The 19,554-nt window shown below is 43.3% G+C and overlaps 3 protein-coding genes across 5 annotated transcripts; all 3 read left to right on the top strand.

Moving 5' to 3' along the window:
* Positions 1-141: 141 nt before the first annotated feature.
* Positions 142-5,172, top strand: LOC121574450 (hepatitis A virus cellular receptor 1 homolog). Of its 3 annotated transcripts, none has more exons than XM_041887072.1 (6): positions 142-227; positions 384-728; positions 3,497-3,637; positions 3,997-4,067; positions 4,268-4,364; positions 4,630-5,172. In XM_041887072.1, the coding sequence occupies exons 1-6, from the start codon at positions 167-169 to the stop codon at positions 4,770-4,772; spliced, it is 858 nt and encodes a 285-aa protein (XP_041743006.1). In that variant the 5' UTR covers positions 142-166; the 3' UTR covers positions 4,773-5,172. The 3 variants fall into 3 exon arrangements, with proteins under 3 accessions (XP_041743006.1, XP_041743005.1, XP_041743007.1); XM_041887071.1 differs by having other exon boundaries at positions 4,265-4,364; XM_041887073.2 differs by having other exon boundaries at positions 3,997-4,047; positions 4,265-4,364; positions 4,630-4,719.
* Positions 5,173-5,766: 594 nt separating this feature from the next.
* LOC121574449 (T-cell immunoglobulin and mucin domain-containing protein 4) lies at positions 5,767-8,326 on the top strand. Its single transcript, XM_041887070.2, has 7 exons — positions 5,767-5,912; positions 6,015-6,356; positions 6,502-6,576; positions 6,688-6,731; positions 6,841-6,934; positions 7,089-7,125; positions 7,647-8,326. Exons 1-7 carry the CDS (start codon positions 5,864-5,866, stop codon positions 7,780-7,782), a joined length of 777 nt encoding a protein of 258 aa, XP_041743004.1. The 5' UTR covers positions 5,767-5,863; the 3' UTR covers positions 7,783-8,326.
* A 991-nt stretch (positions 8,327-9,317) lies between these two features.
* LOC121574248 (hepatitis A virus cellular receptor 2 homolog) lies at positions 9,318-17,874 on the top strand. Its single transcript, XM_041886874.1, has 5 exons — positions 9,318-9,720; positions 9,917-9,976; positions 17,262-17,338; positions 17,488-17,599; positions 17,837-17,874. The coding sequence occupies exons 1-5, from the start codon at positions 9,318-9,320 to the stop codon at positions 17,872-17,874; spliced, it is 690 nt and encodes a 229-aa protein (XP_041742808.1).
* The last annotated feature ends 1,680 nt before the right edge of the window (positions 17,875-19,554 follow it).

Raw genomic sequence — 19,554 nt, 5'->3', positions numbered from 1 at the left:
GTGTGAATACTGACATCCCTGGCAAGGCTTGTGGGCGATACTAGAGAAGTGTGTGTGCCATTTGAGGTTGACACACACAGTCTGTTTTAAGCCAGCCATTATACAATCAGTTAAAAAGGGAAGTAGTGCTAGACAGTGAGAAAGACAGATTGTCTGTCTGGTTTTAATGAACACAACGAAAATGCTGTCTACACTTCATACCTTTATCACAGTCTCTCTGTTGGCATGTAAGTCCTGTCTGTCTCAATCTCTGTAAACCATGAACCTCAGTCAGTTAAAACTAATCAATCAAAAACTTAAGGAAATGTCTTCTGTTTGTCTGAGCCTGGTGCACTATTGAGGCCCCATTAACGTGTCTGCAATTGTGTTTTTGTTGCCTGCAGTGTGTGATGGTGTCATGGAGACGGTGGTTGGTGTTAAAGGTAGGACGGTATCTCTGACCTGCAGGTATGACGCTGCTACCCTGGGTCTGACAGCGGTGTGCTGGGGGAGAGGAGCACAGCCATCTCTCTTCGGCTGTGAGAACACCGTCATCGCCACTAATGGAGTAGAGGTGACCTACAGGAGGTCCTACAGACACAGGTTACCGGGGAATCTTCAGAGTGGAGAAGTCACTCTCATTATCTACAATGTCAGAGAGGAAGACTCTGGGTTCTACCACTGCCGCGTGGCACTAACAGGAGCGTTCAACGACTTGATGAACACCCTTCATTTAATCGTTCGACAAGGTGAGAATATGTAACTTATCGTGAATACAAAGGTTAGAGCTGGGAATTGCCAGGGACCTCACAATGGTATCATGATATACTACATGGCCAAGAGTATGTGGATACCTGTTCGTCGAATATTTCATTCCAAAATGAGCATTGATATGGAGTTGGTCCCCCCTTTGCTGCTATAACAGCCTCCACTCTTCTTGGGAAGGCTTTCCACTAAATGCTGCAACATTGCTGCGGGGACTTGCTTCCATTCAGCCACAAGAGCATTAGTGAGGTCGGGCACTGATGTTGGGCGATTAGGTCTGGCTCTCAGTCGGCGTTCCAATTCATCCCAAAGGTGTTTGATGGGTTGAGGTCAGGGCTCTGTGCAGGCCAGTTAAGTTCTTCCACATCGATCTCGATAAACCATTTCTGTATGGACCTCACTTTGTGGACGGCATTGTCATGCTTAAACAGGAAAGGGCCTTCCCCAAACTGTTGCCACAAAGTTGGAAGCACAGAATCATCTAAAATGTAATTGTATATTGTAGCGTTAAGATTTCCCTTCACTGGAACTAAGGGGCCTAGCCTGAACCATAAAAAACTGCCCCAGACCATTATTCCTCCTCCACCAAACTTTACAGTTGGCACTATGCAATCGGGCAGGTAGCGTTCTCCTGTCATCCGCCAAACCCAGATTTGTCCATCGGACTGCCAGATGGTGAAGCGTGATTCATCACTCCAGAGAACGTGTTTCAACTGCTCCAAAGTCCAATGGCAGCAAGCTTTACACCACTCCAGCTGACGCTTGGCATTGCGCATGGTGATCTTAGGCTTGTGTGCGGCTGCTCGGCCATGGAAACCCATTTCATGAAACTCCCGACGAACAGTTCTTGTGCTGATGTTGTTTCCAGTAGCAGTTTAGGACTCGATAGTGAGTGCTGCAACCGAGGACAGAAAATGTTTACGTGCTACGCGCTTCATCAATTGCCGGTTCAGTTCTGGGAGATTGTGTGGTCTACCACTTCGCGGCTGAGCCGTTGTTGCTCCTAGACGCTTCCACTTCAAAATAACAGCACTTACAGTTGACCAGGGCAACTCTAGCAGGGCAGAAATTTGACAAACTGACTTGTTGGAAAGGTGGCATCCTATGACGATGCCACGTTGAAAGTCAATGAGCTCTTAATTACGGGCCATTCTACAGCCAATGTTTGTCTATGGAGATTGCATGTCTGTGTGCTCGATTTTATACACCTGTCAGCAACGAGTGTGGCTGAAGTAGCCGAATCCACTAATTTGAAGTGGTGTCCACATACTTCTGGCTATGTAGTGTACTTAGGTGCCGATACGATATGTATTCCGATTCTCTCGATTCTATATGTATTATGATTCGATGCTGTGATTTTATTGATTGATTTGATGTTCCAAACATATTGCATTTGGAAAGTATTCAGACCCCTTTAATTTTTCCACATTTTGTTAAGTTACATCCTTATTCTAAAATGGATTAAATTGTTTTTTTCCTCATCAATCTACACATAATACCCCATAATGACAAAGCAAAAACAGGTTTTTAGAGATTTTTATTCAGACCCTTTACTCAGTACTTTGTTGAAATACCTTTGGCAGTGCTTACAGCCTTGAGTCTTCTTGGATATGATGCTACAAGCTTGGCACACCTATATTTGGGGAGTTTCTCCCATTCTTCTCTGCAGATCCTCTCAAGCGCTGTCAGGTTGGATGGGGAGCGTCGCTGCACAGCTATTTTCAGGTCTCTCTAGAGATGTTCGATCGGGTTCAAGTCCGGGCTCGGGCTGGGCCACTCAAGGACATTCAGAGACTTGTCCCAAAGCCACTCCTGCTTTGTCTTAGCCGTGTGCTTAGTGTCGTTGTTCTGTCAGAAGGTGAACCTTCGCTCTAGTCTGAGGTCCTGAGCGATCTGGAGCAGGTTTTCATCAAGGATCTCTCTGTACTTTGCTCCATTTATCTTTCCCTCGATCCTGTCTGGTCTCCAAGTCTCTGCCGCTGAAAAACATCCCCACAGCATGATGCTGCCACCACCATGCTTCACCGTAGGGATGGTGCCAGGATTCCTCCAAACATGATGATTGGTATTCAGGCCAAAGGCTTCAATCTTGGTTTCATCAGACCAGAGAATCTTGTTTCTCATAGTCTGAGAGTCCTTTAGGTGCCTTTTGGCAAACTCCAAGCGGGCTGTCATGTGCCTTTTACTGAGGAGTGGCTTCCATCTGGCCACTCTACCATAAAGGCCTGATTTGTGGAGTGCTGCAGAGATGGTTGTAACGTAAGGCTGTAACGTAGCAAAATGTGGAAAAAGTGAAGGGGTCTGAATTCTTTCCGAATGCACTGTATGTCTGCTGCAGAGGGACAAGAGAGAACTAGTTTTGATCAGTCATGGAAATAAAAGTGCTGAAAACAAATTGGCTCTCTTTTTAAAGAGAAGATACAGAACACGCTATGAAGGAAACATACTGGAGTTTTGGTGCAGGTACAGCCAACTAGCGCAAAAATAATATTGCAATATTGTCAAAATGATACGGTACGATATAACATCAGAAATAATATACCGGTATGTAGCTTGATCAATTTTCCTCCCCAAGTGTGCCTTCTGTTTCATTGACGCATAAATCATGAATTATTATTCAGTTGCAATAAGGGCCATCGCTACTACTACTATGCAAAATGTGCACTTTTTCCAGAAACAACAAGCCTATAAAAACCATAGTTATAATTTTGAAACCGTCTGTAATGTCACCTTATTTAATGTGTTTTTAAAGAGAAATCGACGTTGTTTACTCCTGTCATCCCAACTGTCATCCCAACTGTCATCCCAACTGTCATCCCAACTGCACCAGCACACCTACTGCCCATCACAGACACACCTGGTTCCTCTGTTATACCGGAAAAGAGCAGACAAGGTATATTTTGTCTGTCACTGTCTTTAACGTAACCTTGTGTTTCTCCTTATAGTTTGAAGATTCCTTCAATGTGTTAGGCTATATATTTGTAAATATAAAAAATATCCCATCAAATCTATGCTTTCATTTCTAGCACCTTTTCTCACAATTTCTTAAACAGAAATCTATGTTGCTGTTAGTTTTTTTACTCCTGTACCACCTGTCATCCTAACTATTGTCCCAACTGCGCCAGCACAACCGCTGCCCATCACAGAAACATCTGGTGAGCCATTGGTATCGCCCATGATGATAGATCAGAAAAAGTAATTGATGCTACAGTTAGTCAAGGTTTGAGATGTCTGCATCTTTTTTCTTACTAGGTGAGCAAGGTCCTGATATCCTTCATGACTGCACTACAGGCCCCATAATAGGTATTGTCAAGAGAATTAAGGTACAGTACTACTGGATATGAAGTAAATTCTATCCAAAATGTCCCTAAGCTACATACAACCAGAATATTGTACTTAAAACATAAATGCCTTAAGATCTTTTGTGGAGCAAAATGCAAATCTTATGCAAATACTTAAACATTTCTATCTATGTCTTCAATCACTATGCCTGAAACAAAACTATGACTATAACCCACAGCAGAAAATGGCATCTCCTTCTCTGGAAAGCTACATAGGAAACACAGTCCGAGTGGGAGCAATCGTCTTCATCCCTGGTCTGATCTTAGCAGTTCTTCTTAGTGAGTGGTGGAGCAGTCACAACAATTCATTTTTGTTGTTGTCAATCATTGCATGAATATATTACTTTCTTATTCAATCAGGGCATTAGCTTAGTTAATGTGTTGCAACTGTCTGTTCTGAATCCTATTGTACCAATTCTTTGTTGAGGGGCTAATAATGGCAGAGATGAATTTAGCTGCTTAAACAGTTTGCCTCTCAGTGTGGATGTGGAAGAGGTGACAATTTCTGCTTAGTGTGCATTAAAAGCCCCCCCCCCCTGCCTAGGTCTGAGGCGGTCCAGAAATAGCAGAGCCAGAGGAGAACCTGCCAGTTCCCCCAGTGTCAGCAGCAGGAAACCTAGAGTGGAAATACCCCTCAGTCACCATGATGCAGATGCCTGGATCTATGATGCTTCTACAGACGTATAGAGTCATCAAAATATATGATCCTGTATACTATTTCACTCAATAATGTATTAGATGTTGAGAGAACTAAACACAATTTAGCGTAGGTATACTCAGTTCTTCGGTTTTTCAACAGGTTGTGTGCTACTAATGCTGCGTTTTTTGTCTTGCTCATTCAGATGGTGAGTGGGCAAGACAAAAAACTCAGTATTAGTAGCACACAACCTGTTGAAAAACTGAAGAACTGAGTACATAATCCATGTCTCAGTTGTCTCAAGGCTTAAACATTCTTCTTTAACCTGTCTCCTCCCCTTCATCTACACTGATTGAAGTGGATTTATTTTTATTTTTTTTATACTCAGTGTATGTTATCTAGCTATGTTTTCTTGTGATGAGGTGTAAATGAAAAGATGAATAAATACCACTCAAGAGAAAGTTTGTTCCCTTGAGTCTTGATTCTACACTACATAACATTAAATGCAACCTTCCACAGAATTGACATGAGCAAATGGTTTTGGTTTCCCGAGTGGCACAGTGGTCTAAGGCACTGCATTGCAGTGCTAGCTGTGCCACTAGAGATCCTGGTTCGAATCCAGGCTCTGTCGTAGCCGGCTGCGACCGGGAGACCCATGGGGCGGCGCACAATTGGCCCAGCGTCGTCCAGGGTAGGGGAGGGAATGGCCGGCAGGGATGTAGCTCAGTTGGTAGAGCATGGCGTTTGCAACGCCAGGATTGTGGGTTCGATTCCCACGGGGGGTATGAAAAATTAAAAAATACTGTAAGTCGCTCTGGATAAGAGCGTCTGCTAAATGATGTAAATGTTTTAATTTCTTTTCAATTAAGAACTATGTGATCTTGCCAAAACCTGTGCAGTTCTATGTGTTATATCATTTGGATGTGAAACCTACAAAAAAATAACCACAATGACCATCTCTGCCTTTCTGAGTGCAACGGAAATATCTGAAAGCAGATGTCAAGGAGATTAAGTCATGTGCACAGGCGGTTCGACTTGAGTTTATTAAAGAGCTAACACATGAAAGAGAGAGAGTTCAGATGACTGTGTATATGTGCAGTATGTATTTGAATGGCAAGGTTTGAAGTTATATAACCCCATCATGGAGACTCGCTGCGTTTTAGGCTGGTTTCTCCTCTGTCTACTTTCAGGTAAATAATGCACTTTTAGGCTGGTTATTTACTTGATAAAAAGTTCATTCATAATTTACAATTTAAAGCATCTCTGTCCTCCTCTCCCTCGCTCTTTTCCAGCCAGTGAATGCATTGACCGAAAAGTCATCGGTATTGAGGGCCAGAATGTCACTCTGCCATGTAAATATAACCCCAAAAAGCATGGTGTATCAGCCATATGCTGGGGGAGAGGACCCATACCGAACTCTGGTTGTTACAAGGAAATCATCTCAACTGATGGCACTGAAGTGACAAAGAGATCTTTGGTTAGATATCAATTATTAGGTGAGCTGAAGACAGGGGATGTCTCTCTAACCATCTTCAATGTCACTGAAAAAGACTCTGGGCAATATGGCTGTCGTGTGCATGTTTACGGATTGTGGAATGATGAGAAATATCATGTCAGCCTGACCATTGAGAAAGGTAAGGAATGCACAACATGCCAGGATATACAATAACTTGATGCTTTACAGATGATCATTGTCAGCCTAATGAGTGATGTTATGATTTCCTAGCATCTATACTTTTCAAGCTGAGCAGTTAGTATTGTAATGCTGTCTGATTTCAGCCCCTGTCCCGACAACATCCCAGGCACCTGCTAATGTGACCATAACTCGACAGACCATGGACAACCACACACACGGTACGGAACACAGCATACAGAATAACATCAGTCCATAAAAATCATACTTTTATAGAGTTTAAATTGCAGCATTATTCTTACATCTGAAAATAAGACCTGTACGTTCTATAGAGTATTCAGACACATCCACGCCAACATACAGCAAATCAGAATCGGTAAGCATAGTTCCACACTGCAAATTTTGGCAAATAAGAAATCCCACTGTGTGATCTGGTACTGTGTTGAGATGTCGTTTTAACTTAAATGAATCTGTGATGTTAACAGGAGCAGATGAGAGGCAATAATCTGCCTGTGATCCTGGTGTCCATTCTACTGGTTCTGACAGGCGTGGTGATTGTGTCTGTACTTGTTGTCTTGAGTAAGTACACACATCTCTACATTTGCCTGTATACTAAGTACTAACTCTCGTGAATATATCCCTAATGGTGTTGACAAAGTGTTACAGGAAGCAATAGTTTGCTATTGAAGTTTTTCTGAATACTTTAACACAGTCATTGTTAATGTGGTTACAGGAAAGCGATGGAAAACAATTGCTACGGTAGTCCAAATGTAAGTATGCTAATCATGACTATACCTCTTCCAACTGACAGAATAGATGAATTACCACAATATGCCAATAGAATAACTGAGTCACATGTCATCCTATTTTAGCAAAACCATTATGGCAACTGATCTGAGGTAACACTCAAACTATGACTAATGAGACCCAAGACCACAACATACTGAGGAAGTGAAACAATAGGGCTTCTTCTGTACACTCATGTGAACATCTTGTGAGCCATTGGTACTCTTGTCTGTGTCGTTAAGAAATATGACTTGAGATGACCTAACTGGCCAATATGTCATTGCTTTTAGAATCTAATACACAATACACATACAGTATTCTCAATAGTCACAATGCAGAGCAAAATAATTATCTTAGATCAATAAAAACTTGATTTGCTATGTCAGCTTGTACACTAACCACTAGAGTGGAACTAAGCAACATAATGCAGTCAATAAAAGCACACATGTCTCCCTTAGCTTGCATGTCTCCCTTAGCTGTCATTTAATGTTCTTTCCTTTATCAGACAACAGCACTCTGGCAGCTCAGTCCTGTACAGGAACTCAGAGTCCAGCTTGGGAGTGCATACTCGAGAGATGGCGGTAGAGAACGTCTATCAAATAGATGACAACGAGAGAGACGACTATGAGGAATGCCCTTGACAAAGCATGGACACATTACCACAGTCATGCTGTTAACACAGTCTAGTGCATAGCGCAGTAGCTCTGTGTTACGAAGCTGAGGCTGACTTATAGGCTAATGATTCAACCGGACAAGACAAGCTACTACAAAATCGGATGTTTTTTGGTGATAAATGAGTAAAACTTTACTTGATTTGTATTTTTGAAAGGTTTGTTTGAAGGGAAAGGCTCACTAATATGGCTATCTATGTGTATTCAGCACTAAGAGTGTAGTTTGGAATTAAGATGACTGTATTATTTTGATGCAACAAAAAGTACAAAAAAATGCCATCAGCTTTAAAAGCAATGACTTTGCAGAAAGTGTGATATCGCATTTCCTTTAACCATGACATTTAGCTTCACCCATCTGCAACAGGACCCAGGCAATCAAAGGCAGCCAAGTGAAAGGTCAAACATAACCACAGCATTCTTCGTAAATTGTCACCACCAAACTTTGTGGTATACTGTCTTGTTCAAACCCAACCTGTTGCAAGATATGAATAAAAACTCTAACTTGAAACTCAAACGTGTCTTATTATTGATAGGTTAGCAATGTTGTTCCACTTATACATTGTAATAAACTACTAAAAGCCCTACAACATCAATTTAAGGATTTTGGGCACTGGCCAGCCTTGCTTGTACTAGCCTCAGGCTAGGGGCTAGCTTTTAAAAAGTCCATCCCTGTGTACCGTGAGAGATGAGCCTCCTAACTCATCAATGCAGTTTGTTTACGCTGGAAAATGCAGATGGAAATCCCATCAACAATGGGAGGAGGTTGACAGAAGGTTCAAAGCGACTCTGGCTGTCCAGCCTGGAGATGTCACAGGCAGTGGCCCCGAGAACACAGTTGCCCATTCAGATGCCCTGTCTCTGAGCCACCCTGCCCGCGCCCAGCACAACGCAGTGTCGTGTGCACCCTCCACTCCTACACACTGGATATACAGAATGGCTGCTGGTTCTGGACCGTCTCTCCTGCTTTGGATCCTTGTCTTCCTAACAGTCTCAGGCAAGGACATTTAATCTAAAACACTACAAATAATTGGAGCTTAGGCTATTGTGTGATTGGGTACATTGGTGTAGTATCAATTGGATGCCCCCGTAATTTGACTTAAACACCACAGAAAGGACAGCCTCACTCTTTGTGTTCTTTGTTTACCACTATATAGTGATAAGCTCTCCAATGGCTTTGTTCTAGACATGCAGGTTGGCAGCAATGGCCTTTGCTGTCTGTAGCTGCATTGACTAGGCCTAACTATTCAACTAGACATGGCAGTTTTTATACAATTAGGCTATGTGTTAAGATGTTACTTTGAGTATTTAGCATGGCTGTGTATTAGCTTTTTTTCCCACCTACATAGCCCTAACCTACATACTATTTCGAAGACTACCCTACTTTTAATTTAATTATAGCAACCGAATTGAGGGGCCTACCTAGCAAGCTACAAAATATAGCCTTTTGACCATAACTTCAGGAAATATTGAGAAAGTTTCGTAGTCAACCTCGGGATGTTGTCAACATGTGTATGGAACTCGGGAACAAGGAAATAGCCTTGTCAAACCTGTGTTTCTTTACCCGTTCAACAGCCAGGTGTTCGGTGTTGGCGTTCAAGGTGATGGAAGGTGCTACTGCGACATTGTCCTGTCAATATTCAGTGGGCCGTTTGGGTTTGAGCCGTGTGTGTTGGGGCCGAGAATGTGGCACATTCTGGTGTAATAAAATCCTCGTGCAGACAGACGAACATGGGGTCATCTCCAAGGTGTCGGACAGATACAGAATGACAGGTGATGTCCTGGCAGGAGAAATGGACCTTGGGATTCTCGATGTCAAGCAGACAGACAACGGGCCATACTGTTGCAGAGTGGACATAGATGGAATTTTCAACGACAAAAAAGTTATCCAAAACTTGAGGGTCATGAAAGGTAATTTGTGCCAAAATATTATTTTATGTCACTATTCAAAATTCTTGGGCAAAAATGGGGATCGATGGACTTTCCAGCTTTCGTTTGCTTTGTACAGCAGACGTATATAGTGAACTCAGAACTTTAGGCCTATAATGCAATCGACTCTCCCAATATGTCTATTGTGAATTTGTTTTCTGTTTTCTTGCTACTCCAGTAACCATTATGCCAACCCCCACTGTAGGCCTACATGTCACAGAAGCTAACCCTGCCACAGGTGAGTATATTGTAAAGAAAAATTTGAACTAATGTGATCCAGGTGTGTGTGTGATGCATATTCCTTATCAGAGATTATATTAAAATGAATGTTATTTCTGCGTCGATAAAGTGCACATTCAGTGGAACCTATAGGCCTGGTTTTCCAGCCAGTTGAGTTGAAGGTCATGATGATGATGATGATTCATGTGTGGTTAATAGAAATCCTAACGAGATGGGGAAGAGGAAAGAGAAGAGTAATTTAAAGATGGTGGAGGACGGGAAAATGGCGGAAGAGGATGTTCTGTTTGAATCAGATGGCGTGTGGAGTAGAGATGAGAGTGAGAAGAACTGGATTACAGTGGAGAATGTCAAAGGGAATACGAGAAGTAAAGTGGTAGTGGGAACTAGTAAATCCAACCCTAGTTCTGAGTCTTTTTTGGTTGGAATAAGGGTTTTGGACCGATGTTGTTCCCTGGGAGATCCGTTTGAAGTCTCTTTTTTGTGGATGCGTTGGATGAGGTGGCATCGATGAGAATAACAAGAAGTGGGCTTATTTGAATTTTTTTGTGTTTCTATGGAACAGAAGGCGTGTGCTCTGCGCCTCAAGGAGATGTCGGATTGGAATGTGTCGTGTGTGGATCTTCGAAGCAGGGCGCCTATCAAGGGTGTTATCTCTGGGGTGGCGCTAGAAGTAAATGCAAAGGATATACAGTACCAGTCAAAAGTTTTGACACACCTACTCATTCAAGGATCTTTCTTTATTTTTTACTATTTTCTACATTGTGCAATAATAGTGAAGACATCAAAACTATGAAATAACACATATGGAATCATGTAGTAAACAAAAAAGTGTTAAACAAATAAATATATTTTAGATTTTAGATTCTTCAAAGTAGCCACCCTTTGCCTTGATGACAGCTTTGCACACTCTTGGCATTTCTCAACCAGCTTCACCTGGAATGCTTTTCCAACAGTCTTGAAGGAGTTTTCACATATGCTCAGCACATGTTGGCTGCTTTTCCTTCACTCTGCGGTCCAACTCATCCCAAACCATCTCAATTGGGTTGAGGTCGGGTGATTGTGGAGGCCAGGTCATCTGATGCAGCACTCCATCACTCTCCTTCCTGGTCAAATAGCCCTTACACAGCCTGGAGGTGTGTTGGGTCATTGTCCTGTTGAAAAACAAATGATAGTCCCACTAAGCCCAAAACAGATGGGATGGCTTATCGCTGCAGAATGATGTGGTAGCCATGCTGGTTAAGTGTGCCTTGAATTCTAAATAAATCACAGACAGTGTCACCAGCAAAGCACCCCCACACCATCACACCTCCACCTCCATGCTTCAAGGTGGGAACCACACATGCAGAGATCATCCGCTCACCTACTCACAAAGTCTCACAAAGTCACGGCGGTTGGAACCAAAAATCTCAAATTTGGACTCATCAGACCAAAGGACAGATTTCCACCGGTCTGATGTCTATTGCTTGTGTTTCTTGGCCCAAGCAAGTCTCTTCTTCTTATTGGTGTACTTTGGTAGTGGTTTCTTCGCAGTGCAAATAGTCCGGGTAGCAATGATTAGCTGTTCAGGAGTCTTATGGCCTGGGGGTAGAGGCTGTTGAGAAGCCTTTTGGACCTAGACTTGGCGCTCCGGTACCGCTTGCCGTGCGTTAGCAGAGAGAACAGTCTATGACTAGGGTGGCTGGAGTCTTTGACAATTTTGAGGGCCTTCCTCTGTCACCGCCTGGTATAGAGGTCCTGAATGGCAGGAAGCTTGGCCCCAGTGATGTACTGGGCTGTACTCACTACCATCTGTAATGCCTTGTGGTCGGAGGCTGAGCAGTTGCCCTACCAGGCGGTGATGCAACCAGTCAGGATGCTCTCGATGGTGGAGCTGTATAACTTTTTGAGGATCTGAGGACCCATGCCAAATCTTTTCAGTCTCCTGAGGGGGAATAGGCTTTGTCGTGCCCTCTTCGCGACTGTCTTGGTGTGTTTGGACCATGATAGTTCGTTGGTGATGTGCACACCAAGGAACTTGAAGCTTTCAACCTGTTCCACTACAGCCCCGTCGATGAGAATGGGGGCGTGCTCAGTCCTCTTTTTTTCCTGTAGTCCACAATCATCTCCTTTGTCTTGATCACGTTGAGGGAGAGGTTGTTATCCTGGCACCACACGGCCAGGTCTCGGACCTCCTCCCTATAGGCTGTCTCATCGTTGTCGGTGATCAGGCCTACCACTGTTGTGTCGTCAGCAAACTTAATGATGGTGTTGGAGTCGTGCCTGGCCATGCAGTCATGGAGTACAGGAGGGGACTGAGCACGCACCCCTGAGGGGCCCCCGTGTTGAGGATCAGCGTGGCAGATGTGTTGTTACCTACCCTTACCACCTGGGGGCGGCCCGTCAGGAAGTCCAGGATCCAGTTGCAGAGGGAGGTGTTTAGTCCCAGGATCCTTAGCTTAGTGATGAGCTTTGAGGGCACTATGGTGTTGAACGCTGAGCTGTAGTCAATGAACAGCATTCTCACGTAGGTGTTCCTCTTGTCCAGGTGGGAAAGGGCAGTGTGGAGTGCAATAGAGATTGCATCATCCGTGGATCTGTTGGGGCGGTATGCAAATTAGAGTGGGTCTAGGGTTTCTGGGATAATGGTGTTGATGTGAGCCATGACCAGCCTTTCAAAGCACTTGATGGCTACAGACGTGAGTGCTACGGGTCGGTAGTCATTTAGGCAGGTTATCTTAGTGTCCTTGGGCACAGGGACTATGGTGGTCTGCTTGAAACATGTTGGTATTACAGACTCAGTCAGGGACATGTTGAAAATGTCAGTGAAGACACTTGCCAGTTGGTCAGCACATGCTCGGAGTACACGTCCTGGTAATCCGTCTGGCCCTGCGGCCTTGTGAATGTTGACCTGCTTAAAAGTCTTACTCACATTGGCTACGGAGAGCGTGATCACATAGTCATCCTTAACAGCTGGTGCTCTCATGCATGCTTCAGTGTTGCTTGCCTCGAAGCCAGCATAGAAGTGATTTAGCTCGTCTGGTAAGCTTGTGTCACTGGGAAGCTCGCGGCTGTGCTTCCTTTTGTAGTCTGTAATAGTTTTCAAGCCCTGCCACATCAGACGAGTGTCAGAGCCAGTGTAGTATGATTCAATCTTAGTCCGGTATTGACTCTTTGCTTGTTTGATGGTTCGTCAGAGGGCATAGCGGGATTTCTTATAAGCGTCCGGGTTAGAGTCCCACTCCTTGAAAGCGGCAGCTCTACCCTTTAGCTCAGTGTTGATGTTGCCTGTAATCCATGGCTTCTGGTTGGGGTACATACGGTCACTGTGGGGACGACGTCATCGATGCACTTATTGATGAAGCCAGTGACTGATGTGGTGTACTCCTCAATGCTATCTGAAGAATCCCGGAACATATTCCAGTCTGTGCTAGCAAAATAGTCATGTAGCTTAGCATCTGCATCATCTGACCACTTTTTTATTAACCGAGTCACTGGTGCTTCCTGCTTTAGTTTTTGCTTATAAGCAGGAATCAGGAGGATAGAGTTATGGTCAGATTTGCCAAATGGAGGGCGAGGGAGAGCTTTGTAGGCGTCTCTGTTTATGGAGTAAAGGTGGTCTACAGTTTATTTTCCTCTGGTTGCACATTTAACATGCTGGTAGAAATTAGGTAGAACGGATTGAAGTTTCCCTGCATTAAAGTCCCTGGCCACTAGGAGCGCTGCCTCTGGATGAGCGTTTTCCTGTTTACTTATGGCCGTATACAGCTCATTGAGTGCAATCTTAATGCCAGCATCAGTTTGTGGTGGTAGATAGACAGCTACAAAAAATATAGATGAAATCTCTCTTGGTAAATAGTGTGGTCTACAGCTTATCATGAGATACTCTACCTCAGGCGAGCAAAACTTTGAGACTTCCTTAATATTAGATTTTGTGCACCAGCTGTTGTTTACAAATATACACAGACCGCCACCCCTTGTCTTAACGGAGTCAGCCAATCTATCCTGCCGATGTAACGTATATATCCCGTCAGCTGTCTGTTGTCCATGTCGTCGTTCAGCCACGTCTCATTGAAACATAAGATATTACAGTTTTTAATGTCCCGTTGGTAGGATAACCGTAATCTTAGGTCGTCCAATTTGTTCTCAAGTGATTGAACATTGGCTAATAAGATTGATGGAAGAGGCAGTTTACTCGCTCGCCGTCTGATCCTTACAAGGCACCCTGACCTACGTCCACGATATCTCCGTCTCTTTCTCATGCGAATGACAGGGATTTGGGCCTTGTCGGGTGTCTGTAGGATATCCTTCACGTCCGGCTCGTTGAAGAAAAAAATCTTAGTCCAATACGAGGTGAGTAATCGCTGTCCTGATATCCAGAAGCTCTTTTTGGTCATAAGAGACGGTGGCAGAAAATGTATGTACAGAATAAATTACAAATAACGCGAAAAAACACACATACAGTGGGGAAAAAAAGTATTTAGTCAGCCACCAATTGTGCAAGTTCTCCCACTTAAAAAGATGAGAGAGGCCTGTAATTTTCATCATAGGTACACGTCAACTATGACAGACAAATTGAGAATGTTTTTCTCCAGAAAATCACATTGTAGGATTTTTTATGAATTTATTTGCAAATGATGGTGGAAAATAAGTATTTGGTCACCTACAAACAAGCAAGATTTCTGGCTCTCACAGACCTGTAACTTCTTCTTTAAGAGGCTCCTCTGTCCTCCACTCGTTACCTGTATTAATGACACCTGTTTGAACTTGTTATCAGTATAAAAGACACCTGTCCACAACCTCAAACAGTCACACTCCAAACTCCACTATGGCCAAGACCAAAGAGCTGTCAAAGGACACCAGAAACAAAATTGTAGACCTGCACCAGGCTGGGAAGACTGAATCTGCAATAGGTAAGCAGCTTGGTTTGAAGAAATCAACTGTGGGAGCAATTATTAGGAAATGGAAGACATACAAGACCACTGATAATCTCCCTCGATCTGGGGGCTCCACGCAAGATCTCACCCCGTGGGGTCAAAATGATCACAAGAACGGTGAGCAAAAATCCCAGAACCACACGGGGGGACCTAGTGAATGACCTGCAGAGAGCTGGGACCAAAGTAACAAAGCCTACCATCAGTAACACACTACGCCGCCAGGGACTAAAATCCTGCAGTGCCAGATGTGTCCCCCTGCTTAAGCCAGTACATGTCCAGGCCCGTCTGAAGTTTGCTAGAGTGCATTTGGAGGATCCAGAAGAGGATTGGGAGAATGTCATATGGTCAGATGAAACCAAAATATAACTTTTTGGTAAAAACTCAACTCGTCGTGTTTGGAGGACAAAGAATGCTGAGTTGCATCCAAAGAACACCATACCTACTGTGAAGAATGGGGGCGGAAACATCATGCTTTGGGGCTGTTTTTCTGCAAAGGGACCAGGACGACTGATCCGTGTAAAGGAAAGAATGAATGGGGCCGTGTATCGTGAGATTTTGAGTGAAAACCTCCTTCCATCAGCAAGGGCATTGAAGATGAAACGTGGCTGGGTCTTTCAGCATGACAATGATCCCAAACACACCGCCCGGGCAACGAAGGAGTGGCTTCGTAAGAAGCATTTCAAGGTCCTGGAGTGGCCTAGCCAGTCTCCAGATCACAACCCCATAGAAAATCTTTGGAGGGAGTTGAAAGTCCGTGTTGCCCAGCGACAGCCCCAAAACATCACTGCTCTAGAGGAGATCTGCATGGAGGAATGGGCCAAAATACCAGCAACAGTGTGTGAAAACCTTGTGAAGACTTACAGAAAACGTTTGACCTGTGTCATTGCCAACAAAGGGTATATAACAAAGTATTGAGAAACTTTTGTTATTGACCAAATACTTATTTTCCACCATAATTTGCAAATAAATTCATAAAAAATCCTACAATGTGATTTTCTGGATTTTTTTTCCTCATTTTGTCTGTCATAGTTGACGTGTACCTATGATGAAAATTACAGGCCTCTCTCATCTTTTTAAGTGGGAGAACTTGCACAATTGGTGGCTGACTAAATACTTTTTTTCCCCACTGTAATAGTACAATTGGTTAGAGGGCTGTAAAACGGCAGCCATCTTCTCCGGCGCCACTTCCACATGGTGGATGGAGTGAGGAAGCCCACATAGTTTTTTGATGAAGAGTCTCTCCCTTCTCACGTGTATTTGGGTTATATGAGATTCTCTGTGAGAGCCTTCGTGCCCAAACCCATGAAATGTGATAAATGCAAATTATTTGGTCATATGTCAAGTGTATGTAGACGGGAGGAGTATCGTATGCCAGCTGAGCCTAAATGCTGCAACTGTGGTGGTGAACATGCACCCCCCGAATTCCTGAAGTGTGTCTTGTTAGGGGGAAGGAGACAGATGTGGCAAGAATAAGGGCTGTCCAGAATGTCTCCTATCCGGAGGTGGTGAGAAGAGTGGAAGGATGGAGTGATGTTGAAGAAGTAATGGTAGTAGGAGTAGAGACACAAGATGATATTCCTTGTCAACAGTGGGATTCTGGCGTGTTGCATGTTAAGAAGGTTGACTTTGTAGCATTTATTACTTTGGTTATCAACTGCACAGTGGAAATGGGAGAGGATATTGGAGAAAAATAGGGATCATTGTGAGTCCGGCTGAACGTTTTTTGGGACTCAGAAACTTTTCTGGAGAGGCATTACAAGGAATCCTATCGATGAATGTTCCATCCTCACAGGCACCTGAGCATTGTAGGTGTAGTCTGCCATAAAACTTTAAAGAAGAAGAAGAGATAGGGAAAAAAACTGCCTTAAACCTTTACCCCTCATTCACATCAATGATTAAACTCCTTGCCTCCCACAGTTCCAGGATGTGCTTACTAATCAAATGGAGTGAAGTGTGCAAACAACAGTCCAACCATTATGCCTTACAAACCTTCACTTTAAAAATGACTATGAGGAGACCCTTCTCTGAGAATAGTTTCAGACTAATATTCTAACTCCTTTTCTAGGGCTGGTTGATCACTGAAAGAGCCTCATCTCAAACATAACCTTGATGAAACAGGGTGTGCTGTTTTGCTGTGCAGTATTTTCTTGAATCACATTATGTTGCTCAGTGCAGTGCAGCTCTCAAGCAATTTCATAGGAAACCACAAACAAGTTCAGAAATTACAGCTTTCATTTTAAGAGCATCAAGCAGCAGTAGTCGATGATGTCTCAGGGGTGATAAAACGGCATGATTTCCTGCCAAGTGATGGGGAAGAGATGACTTGCTTGTGCCATCACCATCTCCATTGTGACGTTTCTCTCTTTGTAGAACACTGGAAAGCTGTTGAATCATCACACATAGCCATTCCAAGACAGAACACCAGTGTTCTGCATTCTGTAACACTGGTGAGTAAACTGTATACCATAAACTAACACCACCGGCACATAACCAAACTTCACTCACCCTTTACTCAGATTTATGGAAGACTATGAGAGACTAAAGAAGCCCCCGAGAGTTTAACCCACTCGCTTCTCTCTCTGTGCTCTGTAAACAGGTGGAGGACCCTCTCCCCAGCCTCTCTCTCCAGATCAACGCTCCAGTGCTCTCTCTTTCCCTCAGTCTACTCCTACTCATAGTGGGGGCATTGGTCATACTGGGGTTCAAACGTATGTACCACAAACTCACATCCTCTGTAGAAAGGCCTAGTGTGCCAATGATCACTTATTCAGACATATTGCTGTGATGTGAAATGTTTGCACATGGAAAAATGTATTACCACTAACTAAGTAAGAGTAAGCATTTCATTGAACTGTGTACAGTATGCTGTATGTATCCTCCTGTGCATATGACTAATAAACTTTGATTTGACTTAAGTTGATTTGAACTATTTATTTTCTTCTCAGGGGGGATTCACAGAAGAGCTCTAAAGACAGGCTGGTAAGCAAACACATGATAAGCATGACAGACATGTAAACATATTGAACACAAAACATAAATAATAATTGTCTTGGTAAATGTTTATGTTTTGTGTTCAATATGTTTACATGTCTGTCATACTTATGTGTACAAGAATGTACTGTACTAGGTTACAATTAGACCTATCTATGATCAGCATATGATGATGTTGTGCTGCTTCCCTAGTTTGCCAGCCAAGGAGCTGCCCCACATCATTTACATTTTAGTCATTTAGTAGACGCTCTTATCCAGAGCAACTTACAGTTAGTGAATACATATATATATTTTTGTATTTTTTTGTATTTTTTTTCATACTGGTCCCCCGTGGGAATCAAACCCACAACCCTGGCGTTGCAAACGCCATGCTCTATCAACTGAGCTACATCCCTGCCGGCCATTCCCTCCCCTACCCTGGGCCAATTGTGCGCCGCCCATGAGTCTCCCGGTCGCGGCCGGCTGCGACAGTGCCTGGATTCGAACCAGGATCTCAAGCGGCACAGCTAGCACTGCGATGCAGTGCCTTAGACCACTGCGCCACTCAGGAGACACATCATCTGTGAGATTCGCATGAGTAGACCTGTGGAGGAGAACGTCTATGCTCCTGACTAGGGTGGAGGGACCTATTTCCAATATAGTGCTAAATACAGTATATAGGAAATACGGTACCTTTTGGGACACAATCACTGTGACACTCAGTCTGGCTGTCCTCACATCATCATGTTAACTGACATCCATTGGACTGATCACTGTCGCCTGACACCTGCCTCACAATGATCACCTATCTCAGAGGCTCTATTTTTACCTACTGTATTTATGAGGGAACTATTGTACAGGGAGACACCTTGAAGGATGAATCGAACTATTGAAAAAGAGTTTGGGTTTTTCCCCCATGTAAAATGTATTTATTCAACATTTTTATACAGTGTTATTGTACTGTGTGATTTTTTTCTTGATACACAGTATTGGATTGTTTTCACAAGCTGTCTAACTTTATCCTCCTTCTAATAAAAAGAATCAAGTAAACCCAACCAGTAATTTTGTTAGTGATTAACATGGTGTTCAGCTTTAGTATTTCTAGAGGCTATTCCCCCGAGAAAACAAATAACCTATTTTTTCCTCTAGTCGTCTCTCTTTTATAACAAAGGCAGAAGCATAATGAATGTATGAGAAAAGGAATGGTGATGCATGCTAAATTCACCTGCCAAATTCTTATTCATAGCCACGTATTTTAAGTTGAATCGATGGTCTCCTTTTAGGAGTTTTATAAAAATGTTATGAGTCATGACAGTGGTAGTAAAATCTTGATGAGCAAGATTTAGCATCAGGAGTCAGGACACGGCTAAATGTAATGCAATTTCAGTTTTGCCCACATGATGGAAGCACAATCTTTACAGAGAGTGTTGGATAGGCAAGCAGAGAGTGTTGGATTGACTCTGTGCAAGTTCGTCTTCCTGGCAAATGTGTGTTAAAATAGATGGAACATTAGGTAACTACAGTGTAGGCTACATGGTATACTGATGATTTCTCAGTCAAAATAGCCTAAGATACTGCCTTTATTGAAATAGTTATGAAAGTGCATCATTACAAAGTATACGTTATTTTTAGGGTCAAAGTCATTGAGCTTTTGAAGTATAACCCTGAGGGTCTGTTGCTCAGCTGTACAGTA

Source organism: Coregonus clupeaformis, chromosome 9 (genome assembly GCF_020615455.1).
Source record: "Coregonus clupeaformis isolate EN_2021a chromosome 9, ASM2061545v1, whole genome shotgun sequence".
In the NCBI taxonomy this organism is placed as follows: domain Eukaryota; kingdom Metazoa; phylum Chordata; class Actinopteri; order Salmoniformes; family Salmonidae; genus Coregonus; species Coregonus clupeaformis.
Note: the sequence above shows the minus strand (reverse complement) of the source record. Positions and strands in the feature narration are given on the sequence as shown.